At 44.6% G+C, this 25,036-nt stretch overlaps 1 protein-coding gene across 6 annotated transcripts in view; it reads right to left on the reverse strand.

The window, feature by feature from the left end:
- Positions 1-25,036, reverse strand: part of TLN2 (talin 2) — a 421,578-nt gene that overhangs the window by 179,142 nt on the left and 217,400 nt on the right. For all 6 annotated transcript variants that reach the window (XM_070421588.1, XM_070421561.1, XM_070421564.1 and 3 more), the window contains 6 exons: positions 10,611-10,782; positions 8,775-8,872; positions 7,426-7,555; positions 5,526-5,678; positions 3,450-3,592; positions 1,434-1,561 (listed from right to left, as the gene is read on the reverse strand). In XM_070421588.1, coding sequence (XP_070277689.1) covers positions 1,434-1,561; positions 3,450-3,592; positions 5,526-5,678; positions 7,426-7,555; positions 8,775-8,872; positions 10,611-10,752 — 794 coding nt within the window. In that variant the 5' untranslated portion in view covers positions 10,753-10,782. The remainder of the gene's footprint in view (positions 1-1,433; positions 1,562-3,449; positions 3,593-5,525; positions 5,679-7,425; positions 7,556-8,774; positions 8,873-10,610; positions 10,783-25,036) is intronic.

Genomic DNA, 25,036 nt, shown 5'->3' on the forward strand with positions numbered 1-25,036 from the left:
GGAGAGAAGATCACATCATACAAACAGCAGCCAATGTGAGGCTGGGCCTGTCCTCCTGAGTATTTCTAGAAAACCAACCCTAATTCCCATGATCTATGGGACCAGGATGGATCTGTGGGGTTAGCTTTTTCTTCAATCTCCAAGCCAGAAAAAAACACCCCATCCTATATAATAAAAGGGTAATATGCAAATAGACTGAACAGCTGAACAACCAGAATGCCAGTGGCCCCTTGCCTGGCCTGCCCTGACCCCCAGCGGGCTTCCCACCCCGATCAGAGGCAGGGCTGGCTGGCAAACCGCCCACGACCCCTTGCCCCGGCCGCCCCAGCTGGCCCGCCCCCAATGGCCCCCATCAAGGCGGGCCAGCTGGACCCTACCAGTGCACGAATTTGTGCACCAGGCCTCTAGTCATTTTATAAAAGAGCACCAAAGACCTGATGGGTGAAAAGAGTAGAGAAGTGTTTCACATCATCCTTTCAGAGCAACAAAGAATTTGCAAGATTGTGATAAAGAATGTGAAGTTCTGTCATTTATGCTCTGCGTTCTCATGTAGGAATCTTAAAAAAAAGTTAAAAATGACAAAATTTGGCCCTACATGAAGAAGGAATCCTCAAATGGGCAGAGGTTTCAGAAGATGGAGGAAGTGACTGAACTCAGAGGAATGCTAGGACAGGCCAGACCAGATAGCTCGGTGGGGGGGTTCCATATTCTATGGTCTAGATCAGTGGTCAGCAAACTCATTAGTCAACAGAGCCAAATATCAACAGTACAACAATCGAAATTTCTTTTGAGAGCCAAATTTTTTAAACTTAAACTATATAGGTAGGTACATTGTTATTAACTTAATTAGGGTACTCCTAAGCTGGCCTTTGCTAAAAACGTCCTCAATCTGATTGAGGTACGTTCGCTGAGGTCGACCCCTTCCAACTCTCCCATCCTCAACTTGTGCATGAATCGCGCGCCTCCCTCGCGCTGCGTCTCCTGTCGCCCGACCGACCAACACCCCCCACTTCTTCTAACACCACTTCTTCAAAATAGACTCGCCCAGGCTGAAAACCGACTTCTGCGCATGGGCCACAAAGTTTTAATAGCACTGTACGTGCGCACCCGCACGTGGTATTTTGTGGAAGAGTCACACTCAAGGGGCCAAAGAGCCGCATGTGGCTCGGGAGCCGCGGCTTGCCAACCACTGGTCTAGAGGAACTCACAGGCTGCCTGAACTGGGAGCAGATAACCTTCAGTCATACCAATACTGAATTTCCAGGCCACTTGCTTTCCCCAAGGTCAACGAGTTTGATCATACACTCAACTGAGTAAAAGCCCACAATCTCACAAATGACTGAAACTACGGTACGTATTTTATGTAGCTACCTCAAAAATAAATAATGATAAGAAAAAGAGAGGAGAAAAAAGAAAACCAAAAGATCATTTACTCTAGGAATCCCGGTTTGTGTTTATGCTCCACATGAGGTCCAAATTGTATCTGGGCTTGAAATCCACCAAACTCACAGGCTTTCTCGAAGGAGACAGGGTGGGAACCATTCAGGATATCATCCCGAGCCTGCAAAACAAGAGGAAGCAAAAAGCATCAGGAGCTTGGGGGGACGACACATTCTGCCCGCTGACAGGTTCCTGCACCTGACTGACACCTTCCCGCACCTGGACGCACCCACTCTGTGCAGCAAGGGGAAATGTGCCCGCTGACCCACAGCGATGCATCCAGGACACGATGGTGAATGTAGCACAGCAGGGGTAAGGCAATAAGAAAACAAGTCTTTGCCCAAAATTGCCTACAGATGGGCAGCCTCAGCAGTGCCCTGTATATGAAAACTAAAGCTTGAGTATATTCTAGGAAGGCAGAAGTGGGTCATGAACAATAGAAGCAAAGAATTCCTTGTGAAATTACCACATCCACGGGGGGACGGTGGTTGTGGGGGAGGGGGGGGGATACAATATACTTTCTATAACCCTAAATCATAAAAGGAACAGAAAAATTACCTAGAGGTAAAAATCAACCCAAACCCCATCCCAAGATATAAAAGGAGGAATGAGGAGAGAGACAGTCAGACACAGGAACTCACTGCTGCAGATATTTAGGGGAAATGATAAGCAAACACAGTCTTAAAATGAGGAACTCACTGTGTCTGAAGTTATTCTCTCACTTCTTGACCCATCGCTGCTGTTACTATTTATTTTCTTCTTTCCTTCCTTTCTTTTCTTTCTTTCTTTCCCTCTCGGATGGACATGCTAACCTATGGCTCTGAGCAGTCTTATTGCCCTACCTCACTTCCTTCCCTCCTTCCAGCCTCTTTCCTCCTAACTCTCCTTCCATACCCTTCTTCCATCCATTAACTAAAGGATCAGCAAACTTTTCCTGTAAAAGGGCAGACAGTTAGGTCAGGTGGGCCTGCTGTCTCTGTCAGAACTACTGAATTCTTCCCTGGAGCACAAGAGCAGCCACGGACAACACGCAAACAATAATGCATGAGGGGATTTATCAATGTGCACTATGTTAACAAATGAGTTGTGTTCTAATAAAACTTTATTTACAAACACAGGGGACGCTGTGGCTGCACTTTTTCTGTGGGCACATAGGTGGATAAACAGAAGGGGGGAAGAGGGGAGGAGGAAAGGAAAGAATAAAAGAAGTGAGACTGGGAGACAGGTGGATGTTTTCCTTGAGCCAGAAGAAATCTTGGGGACGGTCTAGACCAGTGATGGTGAACCTATGACACGCGTGTCAGAGGTGACACGCGAACTCATTTTTTTGGTTGATTTTTCTTTGTTAAATGGCATTTAAATATATAAAATAAATATCAAAAATATGTCTTTGTTTGACTATGGTTGCAAATATCAAAAAATTTCTATATGTGACACGGCACCAGAGTTAAGTTAGGGTTTTTCAAAATGCTGACACGCTGAGCTCAAAAGGTTCGCCATCACTGGTCTAGTGCGAAGCCCACATCTTACGCGTTGGGGAACCGCAAGTCTGATAAGTTCAAGGACTTGTTTAAGCTTAAAAAATTAGTTAATAGTAAAGACAAAAAGGTTATTGAGAGAATTTTGCTCAGTTAATGAGAAGCACTGATTTTCTGACCAATTTTTGCTTGTATTCTAAGATGTTAGCTAAGCCAGCTTCAGTGCATTTGAAGTGGTGAGCTAGCTAAGTGCCTTGAAGCCAGGCAGAGAGAGATAGTACCGGCCCCCAGGTCCCAGTCTGGGAGGCCACATAAAGGCCCTCTTCTGGATGGCCAGCAGCTCATGTCAAACACCAGCCTGCACCACAACCAAACACGTGTGAGGAAGCCAGGAGCCACGCCCCTGGAACGGCATGCCATGCACATGATAGAAGCCAGAGCCAGCTCCCACGCAGCCCCAACCCCAGCCCCAGCCAGCACCTTCCTGTACCCTCACCAGCCTCCAGGTCTGAGCATCAGAGGGAGAGGTACCTGAACATAGAGCAGGTTCAGCTGCACCGGGTCTCTCGAGTCCACGTTCTGATCCGAGTAAAAGAACTTCCGTCTAAGCAGCAACGTTTCGTTTTCATCGACTCCTTGTTCTCTGAATGTCCGGCTGTGATCCAGCCAATTCACTGCAACACAGCACCACAGATGAAAGAGCCGTGTTTATTCTTCCTCTGGGTTTAGGGGATTTATCAAGACAGCAGCATAATACAGACCAGATTTCTATAATGCTGACATTCAGGTACAGTTACTTCTTACATTAGAACTGTGCATTTTAACTTCGAAAATAATTTCACATATGCCCTCATGTACCATATGACACAGTGAAAGGAAATGAGAGAACATTCCAAGCCATTCTGAAACTTAGTTAAAGCCCCACAATGAATTTATAATATGCCCCTTCCTTCTGGGGGTTAAAAGAAATAAGGAAATCAATGCTTTATGCCAAGACAACCCAGTTAGCATTTTCCTTTAAGTCAGAGTGGATACTTCTGTCTCATCAGGTGAAATAATTTATAAGCTTTGAGCATAAGAATTACCTCCAACCCTAAATAGAAAAGAGGAGGAAAATGAAAATAGTTGGGGGGAGGGGACACTAAGGTAGCAGGGGGTGGAAGAACCCTGCCCATGGCCCAGCTTGAATCTCACTCAGTCAGAAAACGCACAGCTGATGTCAAGGTGCATAGGCCTCTACTCTCCCCACAGCTCTCATTCCCAGTCCCCCCGGGGCTTCACACGTACAGTGTGAGTAAATATGTATTACAAGCCTCAATAGATTATACGCAACCTTAGCACAGGGAATGTGTTGGGTTGACCTCATCTCCCATAGTACCTAGGAGAGTATCATGCACATTATAAAAATCCTTGGGATTTGTCTATGAAGGTCTCCCTGGGAAAGAAGTATGCAACTGGAAATCAAATAAGGTAGAAAAAAAGCGAAAGGAGAAAGGGTCAGAGGAAATGAAAGTCCCACTGAGGATCAACAAACATAAAGACAAGGATGACATCTTCCCAATGCAGCAGCAAGAACAATGGAAGAGAGAGGTTGAGAAGGTCGAAGTGGCCTGCACATGAAGTAAGATCCCCTGGCTGGGGAGGTGTCAGGGAGCCAGTGCACACAGCACAGACCTTTTGGGGACACACGGAGTATACAAATGGCTTTTCCAAATATTAACAGTGTGGCCATACAAAATTATTTTCCTGTGACAAAATTACATTACCGTTTTGTAACCCCCAAGGAAATAACGTATCCAGGCAGTTGTCATGAGTGGCTGTTAACAACACAAAAAAAGGAGACAACCAGATACAAGTTCCTGATGGGAAGTACAGCAGGTCCTTGAATAACGTCATTTTGCTATAATGTTGATGAGATGCTGTAGGAACTGAAACCTTGTTTATATCAACTGGTCTCTGGTAGAATTGGTTTCATTATATGTCCTTTTGCTGAATGTCGCAGAGCCTATCGATGATGTTAAATGAGGACTTAATGTACACAACATCGCATATGAAGGAGACTGTATTTTTAAAAAATACACATACACATGAATCTGATCCAGCCTGCAGATCTCAGGAATTAAAGGGGATGGAAGAACATATTAAACGACACCATAGGTATGCAACCAACAAAATCCAGATTACACGAAACTCTATACAAGTAACAAGATGGTGTCTTGCCCCTAAAAATTTGAAGGCAAAAAATGTAAGACATAGGGAAGTTCTCGACACTAAAAGAGGCAAGCAACGTATCATTCAACATAATTTGGACCTCAGTTCAAACACTGTTGAAAAAAAAATTTCTTTAAGACAATGGAGAAATGTAGACATGATTTGTTTATTTGATATTGAGAGTTTACCTTTTTAGATGTGAAATGGCATTTCAGCTACTTTTTCTTAAGAGTCTCAATCCGTTAGTGACACAGACCAAAATATTTACAGATGAAATAAAAAAGCAGAAAGAAAAAAAAACGAAACACACAAACACCTGCCCTGGGTCATACAGATGATGGGAGGGGGCGGCGTGGCAAACCCATGTGCCGGCCTCCCTTCCGCCCAGACACTTACAGTCGTCATCCGTGTGCAGCTTAGCCTTCAGCTTCTCCATTTTCCTCTCGTCTCGTAACAGCGTCCTGTCTTTTTTTAGCGTCCCCGTCCCTTCCTCTTTCTTTTCTTCGATTGTTTCTTGGATTAAAGAGTATTCTTCATAGTTTGTTATTCCTAAAAATATGTTAGGTTATATGATCAGAGGTTACACACCGCTATCGCCCTTATCAGTATGGGTCCTGTACTACCCAAGGAGTCCCTGGTGGCAAAGGACAGAAAGAAGCGTTAGCCCAGGTGAGGGTGGGGGCCACCCATGGAGCACGTATCAAATAACTCTGGCTAAATGAAGTATGTCCAGGTAGTTAAGTTACACTCATAATGTCATGTTCCATCCTCCTGTCTTGTTTTTAAGGAACAAGTAGAGCCCTAACCAGTTTGGCTCAGTGGATAGAGCATCGGCCTGCAGACTGAAAGGTCCCAGGTTTGATTCCGACTAAGGGCATGTACCTTGGTTGTGGGCACATCCCCAGTGGGGGGTGTGCAGGAGGCAGCTGATCGATATTTCTCTCTCATCGATGTTTCCAACTCTCTATCCCTCTCCCTTCCTCTCTGTGAAAAATCAATAAAATATATTAAAAAAAAAAAAAAAAAAGAAACAAGTAGAGATCATGCAGAACAAGGCAAGACAATGTCAAACAAGAAGGGGCTGAAGGAACTGGGCTTCCTTTGAATCCAGAGGAAACAAAGACAGGCCAGGCTACTTTCTTCAAATATGTGAAGGGCTTCATGTAGAAAGGAAACAGAGTTGTTCTCTGAGGAGATAAACAGAAGCTACGAGAAGAAAAGCTCTGTAACAACCAATCATATATAGGCTGTCCCCAGGAGTCTTTATGGAGATAATAGAATGCCCAACAGTGGTGAGAGACTGAATCATATGACTTCAGAAACATTATTTTCTACTAGAGGACCAGTGCACGAATTCGTGCACCAGTGGGGTCCCTTGGCCTGGCCTGCAGGATTGGGCTGAAACCGGCTCTCCGACATTCCCCAAGGGGTCGCGGATTGCGAGAGGGCACAGGTCAGGCTGAGGGACCCCACCGGTGCACAATCGGGGCCGGGGAGGGACGCAGGAGGTTGGTCAGCCAAGGAAGGACCACGGGAGGGCTCCAGGGCACGTCTGGCTCGTCTGGCTCAGTCCTGATAGACCAGACACCAGCAGCAAGCTAACCTACTGGTTGGAGCATCTGCCCCATGGTGGTCAGTGCACATCATAGCAACTGATTGACCAGTCAACTGTCTGCTCCCTGGTGGTCAGTGTACATCATAGCAAGCAGTTGAGCGGCCTTAGCATATCATTAGCATATTATGCTTTGATTGGTTGAAACACTGACCAGACAACCGGACACTTAGCATATTAGGCTTTTATTATCTAGGATTTTAAAATTCCTTATCTTTTTTTGAATGTTTTTATTGATTTCGGGGAGGAAGGGTGAGGGAGAGAGAGATAGAAACATCAATGATGACAAAGAATCATCAATTGGCTGCCTTCTGCATTTCCCCTACTGGGGATTGAGCCTGAAACCCATGTGCCCTGATCTGGAATCGAACCATGACCTCCTGATTCTTAGGTCAATGCTCAACCACTGAGCCACACCAGCCAGGCAAAAATTCCTTTTTTTTTTTGAAAGGGAAATAAAAGCTCTCAATTTTGACTTAGTAGGGGAGTTCAAATGTTTATAGACCAGTTAGTGAGTTTGCAAATTGAGAGAATAATCAGACTCTCTTGGGAATGGCAGACATCAGTGCGTTAGGACACACTCAAGATGGTCTCAGCAACGAATGAGGGGGGGCGGGGGGGGGGGGGTAGAGGCATGTGATTCACACGAAACAAAAACGGGAATCGAGGCAGGGGCATACTCACCTATCCTGCTGCAAATAGTCACCAGGAGCTCCCCGACCGTCTTGGAGTCATCCACCATCACCGTCTTCACAGCCCCATCCAGCATCCGGATTTTCTGAGGCCTCTGTTTCTTTTTGTATTCTAAGATATCCTAGGACAAACCACACAAACAGGTCACACTGCATGTGGGACAAGATAATGGACTTGGACACTTTCTTTAAAAAATGAACTTTCCCAAGCACGTTCTAATTTCTTCCTTCAAAGTGTTCATATTTTCGCCACTAAAACAGAAATGCCCAGGCTAAATAATTGCTTTCATCAAGATTTCTTAAAAACCTGATGGTGCAATTGTACCCAAAGAATACACTGATTAGCTCATAATTAGTGAAAACTAACCTCTGTAAAGTGGAAGCGGCATATGCCCTCCTGACAGGCTGGGGATGCTCTGCTCTAATGAGAATTAGCAGAGGAAAATTCCTACCTGCCTTTAAAAAGACAGCAGTATGTGTCTCCAAGTATCTCTTATTCAGTTATAAGCAATGTTTAATTTCCGTGTCATGGAGCCCATAAATAATACCCCCTAATTCTTCACAGTCGTGGTGTATCACAGTAGAACTGGTTTTCATTGTAATGGCAAGGCCAAATATGGGTAATACCTTTGGGAGTTATTTTTAAATAGAGACTTCTTTTTTTACCACACGTCTTAAAAATATTGGAGGGAAGTGTTAATTGGCAAACATACTTAACTCTTGTTTTAAGGAATACTAACCAATCAGATATGTGCATTTCATATACCAAAACCCAGTATCTCGAAGATTCAGCTAAACAGAATATTGATTTTTTTTACTCATTAGTTCTTTCCCCTTCCATACCACAACTATTTTTTGTTGCTACTTTTATGAATAGTTATTAAACTTACATCCAATATGAACTTTCTTTTACAAGAGTAAAACACCAATTAATATTCAATCTCTGATTACCGTCAGTATTATATTTTTATTTTTCCTCTAATCCATCATTACTTTCTATCACCACTCACCAGGGAATACTTCCTACATACTCACAGGAAAATGCTGTGTCTTCTTTCATAACTACCAAGTCCAACAAGGGCACGTAGAAACAGTTTTAAATACTAACCCAAAGTTGCTTTAATTACTCTGTGGATTTTCAAGAATTTGGACTGCTGATATCTTCTATCACTACCTGGACAGCCCTTAGGAAGTACATTGCATCAAGACTACTAATAAGATGCCCTTGAATCAAAATCAATTGTTGGGTCTCTCCTTTTCTTTCAAGCATAATTATATTGGCTTCCATGGAAGGCTCAGGACAAAGCGATGAAAAGAAGAAAAACAAGATCAGCAGCCTACCCCATTTCGCAACATGTAGTAGTCCAGTGTTCTGCCCGCTTCCAGCCAGATTCCTTTCCTGGGGTCTTCATCAGAGAGAAACAGCCCATAGTCAGAAGCTGGAAGGTTAACAGAAAGAAAAATAGGAGACAAAGCGACGATGAAGCCATCACTGACACAGCCCGAGTCTGCTGACTGGGCTAGGACGCAAGTCTTCTCCTTCAACAGAGAAATGTTTCGTTTTGACACCACAAGCAGCCACTGGGACTAAAGCAGATGAGGAGGAATAAGAACTGAGCTGCAAAACCAACCCCCTCCGACAAGGTTGATGTTGCTGACCACCAGTGGGCAGTACTTATGTTAGAACTGAGAAAATATCAAGGACAAAGCAGTCCCAATTTCCTCCTAAATGAATTTGGCTTTGTTCCTTATACTTGTTCTAAAAACCAGGCCAAGGACGCGTGAAGGATGACAGGACAGACCTGGAGAAATGCAGAAGTGACCATCTAAGCCCAGCGCCACTCGGGCACAGAAGGGCCCGTGGAACCATTGCACTTGGAATAGTCCCTCCGTCCCGCCAACGTGTGCGACGAAAGGTAAGCAGGGGCTCCCTGTGAAATGGAGCCTCTGCTCTCATGTCACCAAATTATGAATAAGGTTGGAAAATTAAAGTCCATGTTCTCCATAGAAATCCCCTGAAGTGACCCGGAAGTACAAAGGGTGGTGGAGAGAAGCAGTTGCATTTCCTGTCTAAAGACGTGGTTTTTTCTTAATGTGCTTCCAGGAAACCCCAGGGACTCAGAGGAGGTTGGAGCTCCTGCTGTTTCTCAGCAAAACAGTTTCCAGGTCTTCACAGGTTTCTTCTTCCCGAGCTGCAAAGCAGCCCAGCCCAAGGGTGGGGCACCTGGAGGAAAACAGCAACTGGGAAGTGAAGACACCAGAAATGATTGAACTGGATCTGGAAGGTAGGCTGGAGAAGTAAGCAACTGTTACTTCTGGGTAGTCTACGAATAACAGAGTGCTTTGAATAATTTAAATGATGCTTGTGACCTAAAGGTCAGCAGTTTTGTAAGAAACAGATCTCTTGAAGGAGACCCTTCTACCTGTAATTATCCTTGGCATGTTTGAGTTTTATGCTTCCAATTTTTAAGGTAAATCTTATACCACTTTCAGACTAAAGGTCTATCAATTTGGGAGTAGTCCTGGTTTCTCAAGTGTCAGGCCAATAATCACTAACTAAAGGAAGGAAATGTAGAGAGAAGACAAAGGGAAATGGAAAAATGGTATGAGCGGCTTTTGTTTAAATTCAAATTAATGGGGGTCAGTGGTTTAACGAAACACTAAACAAAACATATAAAACAAATGCCCTTTTAAAAAACTGTTTCAGATAAAATTCATAATGCCCCCACCCCCTTAATAAAGGTTCGAGATAAAATGTATAAGCCCCTTCGAAGTACTGCATACATAAGGCGGCCCTGGGTCCTGCTGGCGGTTCCCGGCTTGTCAAGCTGCTGTATGGGAGGTCCTCATGCACCCGAAACAGGGCTCAGGACCTACAAAACCAGCAGCTACACTGGTACGTTAGAGGCCAAGGAGACGGCGTGTCAGAGGGGCTTGCACACTGCCTAGCACGATGCTGGTCTATGGGCCAAGAGGATGGCGTCGCTCAGCGGCAGATGTGGTCATTGTCATTAGAAGCCTCGCACAGGAAGCAAGCGGTGTCCAGGCGAGGAGGACATGTCATTGGAAACATAGACACTGGTGGGCATGTTTACCATCCCGAGCCTCCGTTTCTTTCACTATAAGTGAAGATCACACAAACACGCTTCAAGAAACCAGTGAGTCCCCCGCGGCTACCTTGGCCAGTTTGCGCCTCGGGCACCCGCTCCCGGATGAACCGACACGCGTCGTACACGGCCGTGGACGGCTCAAACTGCATGGTCTTCACCACGTTGCAGTGGCGGACGCAGATCTTTAAGGACAGGGCCACCATCTTCATAGGTGATCCGAAGACTCTCGCTTAGAATGTCTGGAAAACACAAAGAGACAAATCCTGATGCTCATGATGACTGTTCGTCTTGAGGGGAAAAAAGCACACTAGACTCCGAATCAGCTTTAAAAATAAAATCCCTAGACTGAGTCAGCTTCAGGAGAATAAAACAGCTAACGACAATGCTGTGAGTAAAAACACAAATTAAAAAACTAGGTTTTTTGAAAAACTTTAAAATAAGAGCAGCATAGAGTTTTGGGGTTGACAGTGTGGCCACTGGAGTCCCTTGAGAGGAAAGAACTCAGGAGTCACCAAGCCTCCTTCTCTCAGGCTGCTCCCTACTTGGGGTTTCACTGGGAGTGGCATTTCCCAGGTGCCTGCCCCTCAGGTGAGAGGCAGAGAGCCTTGGGCATGCACCGTTGTTTCCTGAAATGCTCCTGGCGGCAGCCTCGGTGCCGGCTCCCTGCCCACCAGCTCCTGGGGAAAGAGGATGAAGCACCAATGCCGTCACAAATGTTCCCGATGGCAAAAGAGTCCCACCAAACCACGTACCAGAAGACCTGGCTTCCAGACCCAACCACATCCCCAGAGACTATAAATCTGAGCAAGGCATTTTGGCCACTCTGCCTCAATTCCCCCCAGGTAAAGTAGGTACAGTGGTATCAGCCCTGCATAATTCATAGAAGAACTGAATCCTGAGGGGACACCAATGCCAGACTGATAAACAGCCATCACTAATGAGGCCAGAACAGCCCATTTTAAACACCCAGCGTAGCAAACAGCTGCACACTCTTCAGGGGTCTCAAAGTGAAGAAAATGCCAATTCAATTATTTCATTTAGACAAACTATTGGGATATTTTGCTTCTCATCCAGTTCAATGGCTTTAGAAAACAAACAGGTTTAGGCTAGGTTTGAAATAATGCGTAAATAATTTCTTTTCAAATTGAAATCCAACGAGTTAGTGCATTTACTTTGAGTCAGTGGCTTCTGATTTATGCTGGCTACCTGCTCTATTCTGTGGCCAGAAACTTACCCGCCTCCCAAGCCAGCCTCTTCCCTGCACCTGAGAACCCAGCTGCCATCCTGGCCAGCAACACAGGTGCTTTATAGTCAGCAGCTATTAGAACTAGAGTGCGGTGAATAACCTAAGTCCATGGGAATTTTAAGCTCACACTATTTTGTCTTTTATTAGACAATCCTCGGGAGTAAAGCTGTACCCCAGAGCACCCTGTATGCCTCCTTCCCACTTAAGAATGCAAGTGTGCCTTAGCTGGTTTGGCTCAGTGGATAAAGCATCAGCCTGTGGACTGAAGGGTCCCAGGTTCAATTCTGGTCAAGGGCACATGCCTCGGTTGCAGGCTTGATCCCCAGCAGGGGGCGTGCAACAGCCAATCAATGATTCTCTCTCATCATTGATGTTTCTATCTCTCTTTCCCTCTCCCTTCCTCTCTGAAACAAAATACACACACACACACACACACACACACACACACACACACACACACACATATATATATATAAAAGAATGCAAGTGCTAAGAAGCAGTGAGGTGGCCAACACACAGGGAGGACAACAGGCTGACAGGCGAGACTAGAAAATGGGTGCCCCTGGGGTCACTGCTCAGTAGGCTAGATTGACTGCCAGCTTCCTGGCAGCAGGTGACTAAAATCATTTGGATACAGAGGACATTTTTAGACAGATACACTCGCATGAAGCAACCATTGAGGCCATCCGACCCTAAAGTCATTCTGACCTCTATTTACATTCAGTAAATTCTGTCTGTGAAAATGTGACAATATTTATTACTTGAGAAATGTTAAGCTATACTTCTCAACCAACAACAGCAGTGTTCAGTGGGAATCTGCCCCAAACTGAATTAATTACCACAGCCTGGGCAGTGACTAGATTGTGGACACAGCAGGGAAGTTCAAAATACCTTATGATTTTCCATCTGTAAAATCAAGAACTTTTAAAGCCAAATATAAAAGGCTCTATCCAACTCTCTCTGTGCAGGCACATTTAACCAACTCCCCAAGTTGGGAAAACAAAATTTAAACTCTAGAAACAGACACATTTCCTGTAATGTAGATCACTCCATGGGATAATCTGTCGCCTGGGGCTGGTGACAATGTGGGGTTCCATGAACCACTGAGCTCTATGAGCACAGAGGGTGGTAAGATTCAGTGGGGAAGGCCACAGGCTCGATGTTGTCATGGATGCAACTTATGGGATGCACCGGAGAGGATGGGATGGTGAGTGTCTTCCATGCCCTGGGGATGGGAAGTAGTGTAAGTGTCCCTGCATGAAGGCTGCTCCTCCCAGGCTAATCATTAGGCTTTCTGAAGAGCAAATGAATGGTCCCTGCAGCCACGCAGGGAGATGGATTCAGTCAAAGGGACAGACAGAGCCCATGACGTGAAGCCACAACAGGACAGTAAACACAGGCGCTCCGAGGAAGCAAAGACACACAGGGGAGCAAGGAGACGGGGAATGCAGAAGCAGAGAGCAGACGGAAGAAGCAAGGAGACTGCAGCACAGAGGCTGGGAAACACAGGAGAGAAGCCCAGAGAGTTGGGAAGCAAAAGGGAAAAGGAGAAACATAAAAAATACAACAGTGAAGGAAAATCTCTATCCCGAACAACTGGAAAAGTGAAGAAGCCATTGACGGAGGTGGGGGAAGCTGCCGGAGGCACAGGTTTGGGGTGACAAGTCTCTGATGAGTTTGTCTGGGATTATTCAGTGGAAAGGTGGAGGAGAGTCAGATACAAAGCAGGGGACGTAATAGGGAGGGCTACTGTATTTAAATCTTTGGGACTAGAAAGATCATCTAGATCAGTGGTTCTCAACCTTGGCTACACATTAGAATCACCTGGGAATCTTTTTTAAATCCTGATTTCTGGGCCTCATCCTCTGGAAATTCTGTTTCTTTGTTACTAATGTTGTGGCCCCACCCCATAACAAAGAAACAGAATTTCCAGAGGATGAGGCCCAGAAATCAGGATTTTAAAAAGATTCCCAGGTGATTCTAATGTGCAGCCAAGGTTGAGAACCACTGAACTAAAGAGTAAGAAAGAGATCCGAGGACCGAGTCCTGGAAAGACGTTCTAAAATCAGGACAAGGAGAAGGAAATGATAAGAAGGCGGTGGGTGAGGGAGGAGAGCGGAGAGAGGGTGGGGCCAGAAAAAGGTGCATCGAGCAGGAGGGAGAGATCCACTGGGCTAAAGGCTGACGCAGTTCAGGGAGGATGAGGACTGGCAGCTTGGAGGATTGGCAGCTTGGAGACCTCTGGCAGCCGTGGAGGGGTGTCACCAGGGCAGCAGGTTCGGGAAAGAGGTGAGGAGAGGGGCTGGCAGCACAGGAAAAGACTCACCTCCCGAGGAGCTGCTGGAAGGGGTGGGGGAACAGGTGGCAGCTCTGATTTATGCTTTTAAGGCTTTTATCCAGAAGTACACATCACGGGGCTGCTGCCAACTCCACAGCCACACATTATCTATATGGACATGGTTTCCCCCAACTGTGATCCCGGGGGGAGTCCCAGGACAGCGAAGTGCCCTTCCTGGAGGCAGGAGTCTCACCACGTGACCTCTCTCCTGGGCCCTGTCCATGCTGCTGCCTGGCTCTGCGTGAAGCAGAGGAGCAGGCAAGTCTTGGCTCAAGGACGGGGTACAGGACCAGGAGACTAAGGTTCAGGTACAAAGCCAGGCCCCTGAAGCCTTGGACCTCTGGGCCCCATCGCCTCTCTTCTTTCTGCTCCTCAGGGAGCGGGAAGCCACCGGCTCTCGTGGAAGGAGCTAGCTCCCAGAAGATGCTTGGTGTTTGGCCAACTATTTCCACGGGATCCCTTTGTCTCCACATCTTAACATCTCACCAGGGAATAGAAGCCACTATCCTTGTTCAGGGTAGATGCTCAACAGAACAAGGGACACCAGAGATTCATTACAAGGTTCATGTTCTCAACTTTTGTATCATCTCAAAAACAACTATTGAAAAAGCCATCATTACTACGTGGGAACACACAAAAACACCAGAAGACAAAGTCAGTCCCTCTAAAAGAGCTCTGCAGTGGTCGAAGACTTAAAGACTCCAATTTCTTCTTCTTTCTCTTAGCTCTCTGTTTTATTATGACTAAATGTTCCCAAGCACGAAACGAAAAAGACCAGCACTCTCCTTCATGAAGATGTCTAAAAAATGCAAATTATGTACATGAAAAATTATTTCTAAACTATACAAGTATGTACGAAGACAAGGTAATTTTGTTATTATCATGCATGAGGATCACCCGCACAAGAAAACCTCAGTGAGATCTGAAACCAAATGCACAGTGATTTAATCACCAGCCCACAGGGACCATGGCACTGAGCTATGTCTAGCACCACTCACACCAAAACGGACATTTGCTGGAATTAAGTGTCCTGACTTTTGACAAAAAAGAAAGCAAGATTAAAGCACATGGCAACCTAGAAATGTCAACTAAAGATGAGCATGTGTTTTCACCACTTGGGAGAAGTCTCACTACATCTCCACTAAAGCCCTGGGAAACCACACAGCTCAGACAACATGTCATGATAAAGCCTGGCGCTCCCACTCCGCTGTGGTATTTTCAGGGCAGCACAGCACGGGTACAGCAACTGGCCGTCACTTCCACTCTCTGTATCCTCACCCCCTGCTCATCCCGGCCCTGCAGGCTGGGAGCCTGAGAGCGCTGACCAGGGTGCCTTTTCTGGTTGGGCTGCAAGAGGCCTCAGAGCCAATGCATGTACTGTTTCTTGTATGTAGTTCTAGTCCAATCTGCCTCTCTTTTATGATCCTATCCTTGTTTTTGTTTTTTCTTTTGCCCCAATTGGAATGTATGCTATCTTATTAGACCTTAGGTCCTTTTGTTTGTTTGTTTTGCTAAAAGGTAGGGCATAGATGCGTAAAAGATGCATTACTTTTCTTTTTATAATCTCTTCCCACTCTGACCATTTTTGCCCCAATTGTGTGTCTGAAGGTCGCCTGGACCAACAAAAACCTTCTGTGCCATCCACTGTGGAAGATGAGCCAATGGAACCAGTGGTGAAACCCAGACATTCTCCTTCTAAACTAAATACTTTTTAGTCCCTGGGAGCTGTAAACAACCCAGTATGATGGCAGTAGTGCCTGCTGCCCAGCCTCACCCAGTCCACCCTGGGCCAAATGAGCCCAGCTCAGCCAAGGCCTCCTGTCTGAAAGGAATGCCCACTATTGGTCAAGAAGAGCAGCCACCCCTTGGATCTCTGCCCTGAAAGTGAGGGCCAGGAGCTGCTCCCACCCCACCCCTGTCTTACCAGTTGCCACACTGAGCTGGTTACTTAACTACAATCTGCCTCAGTCTCCTCCTCTATAAAATGGGAGACAATGATGGATGTACCCACAAGGGTACTAGAGAATGAAGTAAGTTAATACAGGCAAAGGCGCATAGAAAGCACAGGTCAGGGTTTGCTATTATCACTGTGAGTCATGGGGAATGGAGAAACACTGGAAGCAGCACACTGTGGTCAGCTACCATCTGAGCTGCAAACTTTCTTTTATGGTTAATTTTGCATCTGTTATGAGTAGATATTATAGGCATCAGGGAGCAAAGGCTGAGAAGATTCCTGCCTCGATGGAGCTCACCCTCTAGTAACCCTCTTCATTATTCAAGTCATATGACATGCTTTTTCTAGATGCAGAAGTGTTTGAGGAGGAGCTGCGAGGCTGATGTTTGTGGAGCAGGCAACGCCTAGCTCCTAGGCTGTTCTCTCAGTCGGATTCCCTCAACTCAAGAACACAAAAGAAAGAAATCACGCACTACGGGGCAGAGCAGAGGTGTGTCAGTGGGACCCTGGATCTCCAAGGGAATAAAAGCTGTGCACCAACCCTGTCCTCTCCCTCCAGCCAGGGACTGGATTCTGACCCATGGGAAACCGCTGCATCAAATGACAATGGCTTCATCTCACCCTCCTTTCCGCCTGCCCCTCTCAGCAGGTGAAACACAGGCCTGTTTGATAACAGCATGCATCACATAACCAAATGTCAGCATAAAACATGGGCCTATATAAAAGCTATCATTCATCTGTACGTATTTACATCTCAGCCTCCTGCGAACAATCCTGCTCTCTCAAAAAAACTGCCCTGGAAAGAGCTCCCCCTTCTCTCCAGCCCTTACCTGCTCCTGGGCAAGGGAAGAAGAGGAAGAGCTCACCCAACAAGTAAGAACCTATCATGACTGGGTCACAAGCAAAGGCCAGTATCTCACGTGCTCCCTGCCTTGCCCTCCTGGGCTATCTGTGCTCAGGCACCTCTCAGATAACATTCAGTCTCCATATCCCAAGCCCACAGGCACACACGGGTACTTGTCTATCACCATCTAGGAATGTAGGTCAGGTCAACTGTTCACAGGGGTCAGGTGTCTTTAAGTCAAGGAGGGGCCAGGAAAAGAGAAGGCCCAGTGTCCTTTTTGGTCTCATCTCTAGTCTAGCTTTATCAGGGGGCCAAGGCCTTCCTTAATAATCTTGTCTCCTCACTGGGCCCCTCATACCTCTTCCCAACTAGTGAGAGCCCCAAGGGCAGAGTCTGAGTGGAGAGACTCCCCTAGTCCCCACATCCCAACTTGTGAGAGCTCTAGCTAACAAGCAGCTCGGGAGAAATAGTCCGTGAACACAGCTGATGTGCTTTTTCCTTGTGGCTAATTAGCTCACTTACAAAAACACCAGCATGATCATGCTCCCCTTTGCAGACAGAGCGGGGAGACCAGAAAACCAGACAGAACATTCATGTAAGAATCTCTCTTTAGTTCCTCAGGGAGAGATAGGAGGCCAAGACAATCGTTTCACTTTGAATACTTCAACTAGAAATAAGACATTACACATATGTGAACTTAATGGCAGGCCAGGCAAGTCAATAAAAATTCCAACCAAGTGGTTGGCTCACAGGGCTGCTTTGAGCCCCATAATCCACAGGGCTACTGCTGAGTACTCTTGTCTGTTCCCAATACACCAGTAATAAGATATATACACAACACAGTCCTGAGAATACATTTGCCATGAGAAGTCCATCTCCCCCACTGTCCTCTGAGAGCAAGGACTATACCATTATAGCCATCTTTGGGTCTCAAGACCCTAGCACAGTGACCAGCACACAGACGATGCTTAATAAATGTTTGTGGGATGAACATGTATTCCATGGAAAGATTTAAACAGATATTTAAAAATTAGTCATTAGGAATTATTCACACTAACATCATAACTGAAAGATGAACAGACGGCAAACATCCAGCAAACCCAATTATTTCTACTCATCAAAAACCTGTTCCGTGGACCACAGAAGCTTAACCTCATGGTTTACATGATGTTCTTCAGTTTGTCAAATGAGAAACTCAAAAAAGTACCAAAGCCACACCAGTCACAAAGATTTGAAAGCTCCTGTGGGCAGGGAACACGTGTATTGCTTAGTACCTGCTGAAGAGAAGGACTTAAAATGTATTTATTTAGTGCATGGATGGAGGGCAAGTCAGCATTTCTACCTCCACTAAGAGAGCCAAGAAGCATGCTTACAACATAGAATACAGAATGATGTGAAAAGACCTGTGATATTGTTTTCCATTTTCAGATGAAGAAACTATAATTTTGAGATCAAAAGACCTTCTGAAGGTCCCACTGCTAGAAAACCACAAGCAGACCATCCACATGGAAGAATGAACAGAGTTGGCCATGCATGTGGTAAGGCTGGAGCAGACCAAGGATTCACTCCTGGCACTATCACCTAAAATTCCACCACAAAGATCTGCCCCCAGTTAAACCTCACTGCAAAAGCAGTGATTTGCATTTATCAGCTATCACGGTCTTAGGATGTCACGTTTCAGATTCTTTCGGACAACTTACTTGAGAGCTGCCCTTTATTAAAGACTAGAGGTCCGAGAAATTCATGCATGGGTGCGGTCCCTAGGCCCGGCCGGCGATCGAAGCGTGAGTGTCTGGCATGGAAGGGCAGGTCTCAGCTGACCTCTGGGCAGCACCTGGGCCCCCAGGCCCCCCCTCACCACACTCCTCTCCGCCTGAGTCACGACGCCTGAGTCCCCACGCAGAGATGTAGTAAGAGCGGCCGGACGCCATAGGCTGGGGCACAGCGTGGGCCTCTGGGCCGTCCAACGGCACCAAATGGAAGGCGGGCAGCACGCTCTCTCCCAGCCAACCTCGGCAGACCGGCTCCTGCATGAACCCATGGTGAGCCCAACCGGCCACTGTGGTCCCGGCAGCTGCAGCCCTGCTCACCCAGAAGCCCATTGGGGCTGGCAGTGCCTCCACTGCCACCCACTGCCAGTGCCTTGTCGCCGATGCCTGCCATGTTCTGCACCACCCCCTGGTGGTCAGCACATGCCATAGCCAGCGGTCCAACCTCCAGTCAAACTCCTAGTCAAGGGGACATTTTTCATATTAGGCTTTTATTATATAGGATGATACCTAATGACCAGGAAATTCTGAGGAGGGAGGGGTATTTTATTGCAGACAAATCCAGACCCCCAGCACTGTTGAGAAAGGGCAGTGAGCAGAGATGAACCCAAAGCAGACACCTATGTGTTCATAGCATTATCATTTTGCTTGGAGGTGATTTTTAATGCATACAGCATTTTGAAATGTATGGGCAATCAGGTTCAAGGCATAGCTCAAGGGTCAGGGGCCCCATCCACCCACTTACGCTGTAAGAACTCTCCATTTTAACAAAACGGATGTATTTTTAATCCCTGCTACAACTGCCTCTATTTCCGCCTGCGTGGCCTACATCTGTCTGAGATGCACCACCCCATTTCCTTCTCCGGTTCTTCCTAGCCACTCACTCATCAAGCTCATCAGCATCGAGCTTTGCTTCTATAGATTAGTCTTTCCAACCACCCCAGCCGGCAGGCTCCCTCTCCTCTCCTAGGCTCTCTGAACACTCACATCTGTAACCCTCACTCCAATAGCAGCCCTCCAGGCTAATGCCTCAGCAGAACAAACAGGAGCTGCTACCCCCAGTGTCCTCTCGGGACTGAAGAGTCCCATGGAACATCCACAGGTGTCTTTTCCCTTGATTTGCTCAACAGGTTACAAAGTAAATGGGTTTTTTGTATCCCCATTTCACAGATAAAAACAGAGGATCTGGGAAGATAGGTGACTTCCTGGCCTGTGTGTAGAATATACTGTCATTTGCTGTCAGACTAGTAAAAAGGCTAAGCTGGGTTTCCAGGAACCCTCTGTTCACCTGGGGTTGACACAATGCTGATTAATCACTCAGATGTCTTAGTTCCCTGGAGTCTACCTATTTTCCTCCTCATTCAAGTTGAAGTCCTGCTATTTTCTTCCTCGTTCAAGTTGAAGAAGGAAGAAGCTCTAAATGAACTCTTATTTTAAATTCTTTTATAACCTAACTCAGTCAAATGATTTGAGGCTGTTGCAAAAACAGATATGATAGAAAAATAAAAGGTCAGGTCCAAGAAAAAAAAAAAAAACACAGAAGAAAAATAAAAGTGAAGGTCAAGACCAGGAGAATTGTGAATTATTTACCACTCATTTGGATAACTGAGAATAAACTCATCTCACTATTTATGTGTGTTTTAGTTTTTTTTCTGACCCTTGGTAACAAGTCCATAAAATCCCAGGAAAGCAGATTCTCTAGCTACTGCTGATACTAATAACACAGGCTTTGTCACTAGGACACGCCCCACCAGGGTGAGTACAAATAGACCAGTTTTTACTTGGGAAACATAGAAAGCTTTGTTCTGCAATGATCTGGAAATAAATATTCAGGGTGTTCCAGACTAAACTCGGAAGAATGTATGAAAAGGACTTCTCGGGTCACCTTCTTCATATGTGTGCTTAATTCAGTGTTAATATAGCAGCGCGGACATGGGTTGTGAGGTGACAAGGCAGACCGACTGTGCTTGGTTTCACTTCAGAAACGGAAGAAATCTCCCACTTCCCAGCTCCATTCTCGTCCACTGCAAGGTCTCCATCGCTCACCGATGACCAGTGGGAAAAAAGGCTGCAAACCCACAGTATCACACATCCCTCAAAAAGGCAATGGTGCATGTTTAAGCAATGATGAATTCTGAAGAAACAGGGAATATTAAAAACATATGCCTGCCACTTGCCTATGCTAATCCTTTCACCATAAATCAGAAGGGCATTTTTATTAGAACCCAGATCTAAAAATCTGGCACTTAAGTAGAGAACTAAAACAAACTAAGGAACGTAACCAAAATTTACATTTCTGAAAATTCAGAGTCCATCGGCCTATTATCATAGTACCAGTCAGGCATTCACTCACAAGATTACATTTTCCAAAGGATCCTCATTTTCTGTGACTACTCATTTTGAGATCACCCTCATTTTCTATCTAAAAATTGCAATGTTTCAGTTACACTAAACATAGCCTGCAGTATCCTCAATCTCAGACACAGAAGTCATCAAGTCCAGCTCTCCGCAGGACATGTAAATCTTTGCAGTAACTTTCCCATTCTCTTGAATGTACTAAGTCATAATACATGTATTTTCTAAAATGTCTAAAATAACAATAGCAGCAACACGTATAAGCGATTATGTGCCCGACACTGACTCAAGCCCTTTCTCTAGGTCAACTCATAGAGTCATCAACACAACCCCAGGCTAAAGAGTTCAGACTGCATCCAGGTAAGACAACCAGGACACAATGGATAGGTGGCCTGACAGAGGTCACTGAGCTGGGGACTCTGCCTCCTACTGTGTGCTGATTACAACGGCAAGAAACATGGGAAAATAGAGTGCTTGTGTTAGGTGAGCAGTAAAATGGGTGAAATATGTATTGCTAATGTGTTTTTTTTTTTTAATTAACAATTGAACTTTCCCGTGATGCGTGATTACAAGCCATACACTGAACTACGCACTTCACTTAACGATTCACTGAGAGAGGAGCCATTTAGATAATCAGGCATAAGAGTCTACGTCTCCTAAGTAACAGGCCTCACAGGAGGAAAGGGAGGTTTAACCCCAGGTCTTTCAGAATCCAAATTTCCATGTCTGGCCACACACCACCCAGAGAGAAGTTCTGCTAACGTTTTGACACATCTCCTACCAGTGTTCATGCATAATTTTAGGTAGTTGTTCTTAATTTCAGATTTTCTTAAGCTAGATTTCACTTTTTGAAAGGAATCATCAATATTTTTAAAGAGCAATCCAGAAGATATTAAGAAAATAAGAAAAATTGAAATCTGAAGGGACAGATGTCAGCAGTTTGATTTATGGGTTAGCTAAATGAATATGCATTAACAACTGGAAATGCCAATAATCAATCTAGATTTTATAGTTCAATCTACCCACAGAACAATCCCGCTAGCAAGGGCTCTGGCGGCGAGGGACCATATCAATAGATGGAACTGATAAAGACGGGAATTGGGGAGAAACCATCTGGCATGGGCAATAAACCAGATTTACAGAAAAGAGACAGAGGAAAGATACATGTTTAACATAAATTGTAAAAACATATCGTGGGCAGTGGAAATGACAGACTGACAGAAGAAAGGCTTGGGCTACCCTTTACTAAAAGAAAACCATGTGATATGCATGGTAAATATCAGTGCTCTGCTCTCTGTAAGCCCAAGTTTCTAGAACTGCTTAGTGGATAGAATCAGAATTACAAAAAGTTATTAACCTTACTAAAGTGCCATGGAATTGAGTGACAACCTTCTAACCAACTGAGATACCTAGCCAGGACTGGTTAGATATTTTCTTGCCCCAGAACAAATAATTATAATAAAAAAAATCCTTTCCTTTTTAATTGTCTCCTTCCCTTTGAAATACATGAATAAAATTTACTGAGAAAGACAAAAGTCTCTTCCTTCTCTTTCCTTCCCAGTGGTGAATCTCTCCATGAGCCTAAATGTCAAAAGAAAAAGGCATCTTCTCATGAAAACATAAATATTTATAGATAACATTACTCCATCACCCCTGAAATGTTAAACAGCTGTTTCTCCAGTCTCTTCTTTATTGATTTAGTTATGTGGTACATAATAATCAGAAAGCAAAAAAAAAAAGAGGATAATGGTAAACTCAAGTCACCAGGTCATGCATCAGATACATGCAGATCAAAACAAAACAAAAAAATCATTACATTTTTTTGTGCTATAGTCCCAGAAAGCAGTAACAGAAACAAGCGATCAATGTCAAAACAAACACAGCCTTGGACCACTGGAGAGTGGCTGCTCAAGGACCCTCTTCTGTGATCAGAGCCTCCAAGTCTGTGGAGTTCTTAAGGCTAAGCCCCACTAGCCTGACCGAGGAGCCAAGGGGAAACAGTACAAATACAGTGGAATGATCATGTAAACAAAGGCCCAGGGGGAAGGGTGTGTATGTGTGTCAAGTCCTCACTCAACTCTAAAAGTGCTTGGATGGCACTCCTCAATTTTCTTGCTCTCCATTAACCCCAGATCTAAAGATTCCATCTTAAACTCAGGTCTGTTTCCTGGATTCCTCTTCTGGCACCTAAAGTCTGGCTCTACCTGCATGGCCTGTTCTCTTCCCAGGTGATCAAGCCAATCTGGGAATAAACAAAAAGATTAGTCGGTGCCATATTTGTGCAGCTCTTCCAAATAGTTTTGAAAGAGGTCTTATTGTATTATCAACTAGTTCTATGGTTTGATTAAATTTTTTCCAAAATCAATTAATGTAATCATTTCAACAGACAAAAAAAAAAAAAAAATCACACAATCATGTCCATTATGCCAAAAACGCATCATTGTTGACAAAGTCTAATACCCATTCATGATAGAAATGGCCAGCAAACAAATAATAGAGGGGTACTTTCTCAATTTGATAAAGGTCATCCACAAAAAATTTCCAGCTAACATCATACTTAATCATGAGAAACAGCTATTCCAGGGAGATCAGGTAAAAGGCAAGGATATCTCTACCAGCACTCCTTTTCAACATCGCACTGGACGTCCTTGATAATGCAGTAAGAGATGGAAATAAATGGCATACAGACTGGGAAGAAAGAAATAAAATTTTGTTTGCAGATGAAATGATCCTCTATGTAGAAAATCCAAAAGACTTGACCAAAAAAACAAACAAACAAAAAAACAACAACAACTCTCCTTGAAGTAATAAGAGATTATATGGCATGGTCGCAGTATTCAAGTTAATATATAAAAGTCAATTGCTTTCCTACATAGCAACAATGAACACATGGAATGTAAAATAAAAACACACAATATCATTTATATTAGTACCCCCCACAATAAAATGCTTATATACTGTGTAATCTAACAAAAAATGTACAAGATCTATATGAGAAAAACTACAAAAATTGGATATAGGAAATCAAATGAGAACTAAATAAATACTCCATGTTCAAGGATAGGAAGACTCCAATTGTCAAGATGTCAATCATTCCCAATCAAAATCCCAGCAAGTTATGTTATGGATATTGACAAAGTGGTTTTAAAGTTCTTATTGAATGGCAAAAGACCCAGAATAAGCAGCAGAATACTGAGGGAGAAAAACAAAGTTAAAGGACTGATGCTACTTGACTTCAAGACTTACTAGAGTACTCCCATGTTCACTGCACCATAATAGCCAAGATATGGAAACAACCAAAGTGTTCCTTGATGGCTAAATGAATAAAGATGAATAAATGAAATAAGCTAGACAAAGAAAGACAAATACTACATGATATCACTTATCTGTGGAATCTAAAAAACCCTAAAATCACAGAGTAGCAAAGTGATTGTCAGAGGTTGGGGTGGAGGGAGGTAGAGTAGATTAGGAGAGCTTGGTAAAGGGTTAAAAATTTCAGTTATAAGATAATGCCTAAGGCCCTAATGTATAACATGGGAGTTAGAGTTGATTAACACTGTGTTGTATAATTAAAATTATAATTTAAACTAGAGGCCCAATGCACGAAATTTGTGCAAGAGTAGGCCTTCCTTCCCCCAGCTGCCAGCACCAGCTTCCCTCTGGCACCCAGGACCTGGGCTTCCCTCATAGCCCCAGCTTTGTCCAGAAGGACGTCCAGTATAATTAGCCTATTATGCTTTTATTATTATAGATGTTTTTACCAAAAAGAAAAGGAAATAAATGAGGTGATGGATGTGTTAATAACTTGATGAGGGGATCCTTTCACAGCATATACATATATCAAATAACTTTGGTGTATGCTTTAACTATCATACAATTTTATTTGTCAATTACACATCAATAAAGATGGAAGAAAGACCATAACACTTCAATAATCAAGACAGTGTGGTATTGGCAAAAGAACAGACAAATAGATCAATGAAACAG

The sequence above is a fragment of the Myotis yumanensis genome, unplaced genomic scaffold (assembly GCF_028538775.1).
Source record: "Myotis yumanensis isolate MYYU_CA2020_CCGP unplaced genomic scaffold, mMyoYum1.0.hap1 SCAF_1, whole genome shotgun sequence".
Classification (NCBI taxonomy): Eukaryota; Metazoa; Chordata; class Mammalia; order Chiroptera; family Vespertilionidae; genus Myotis; species Myotis yumanensis.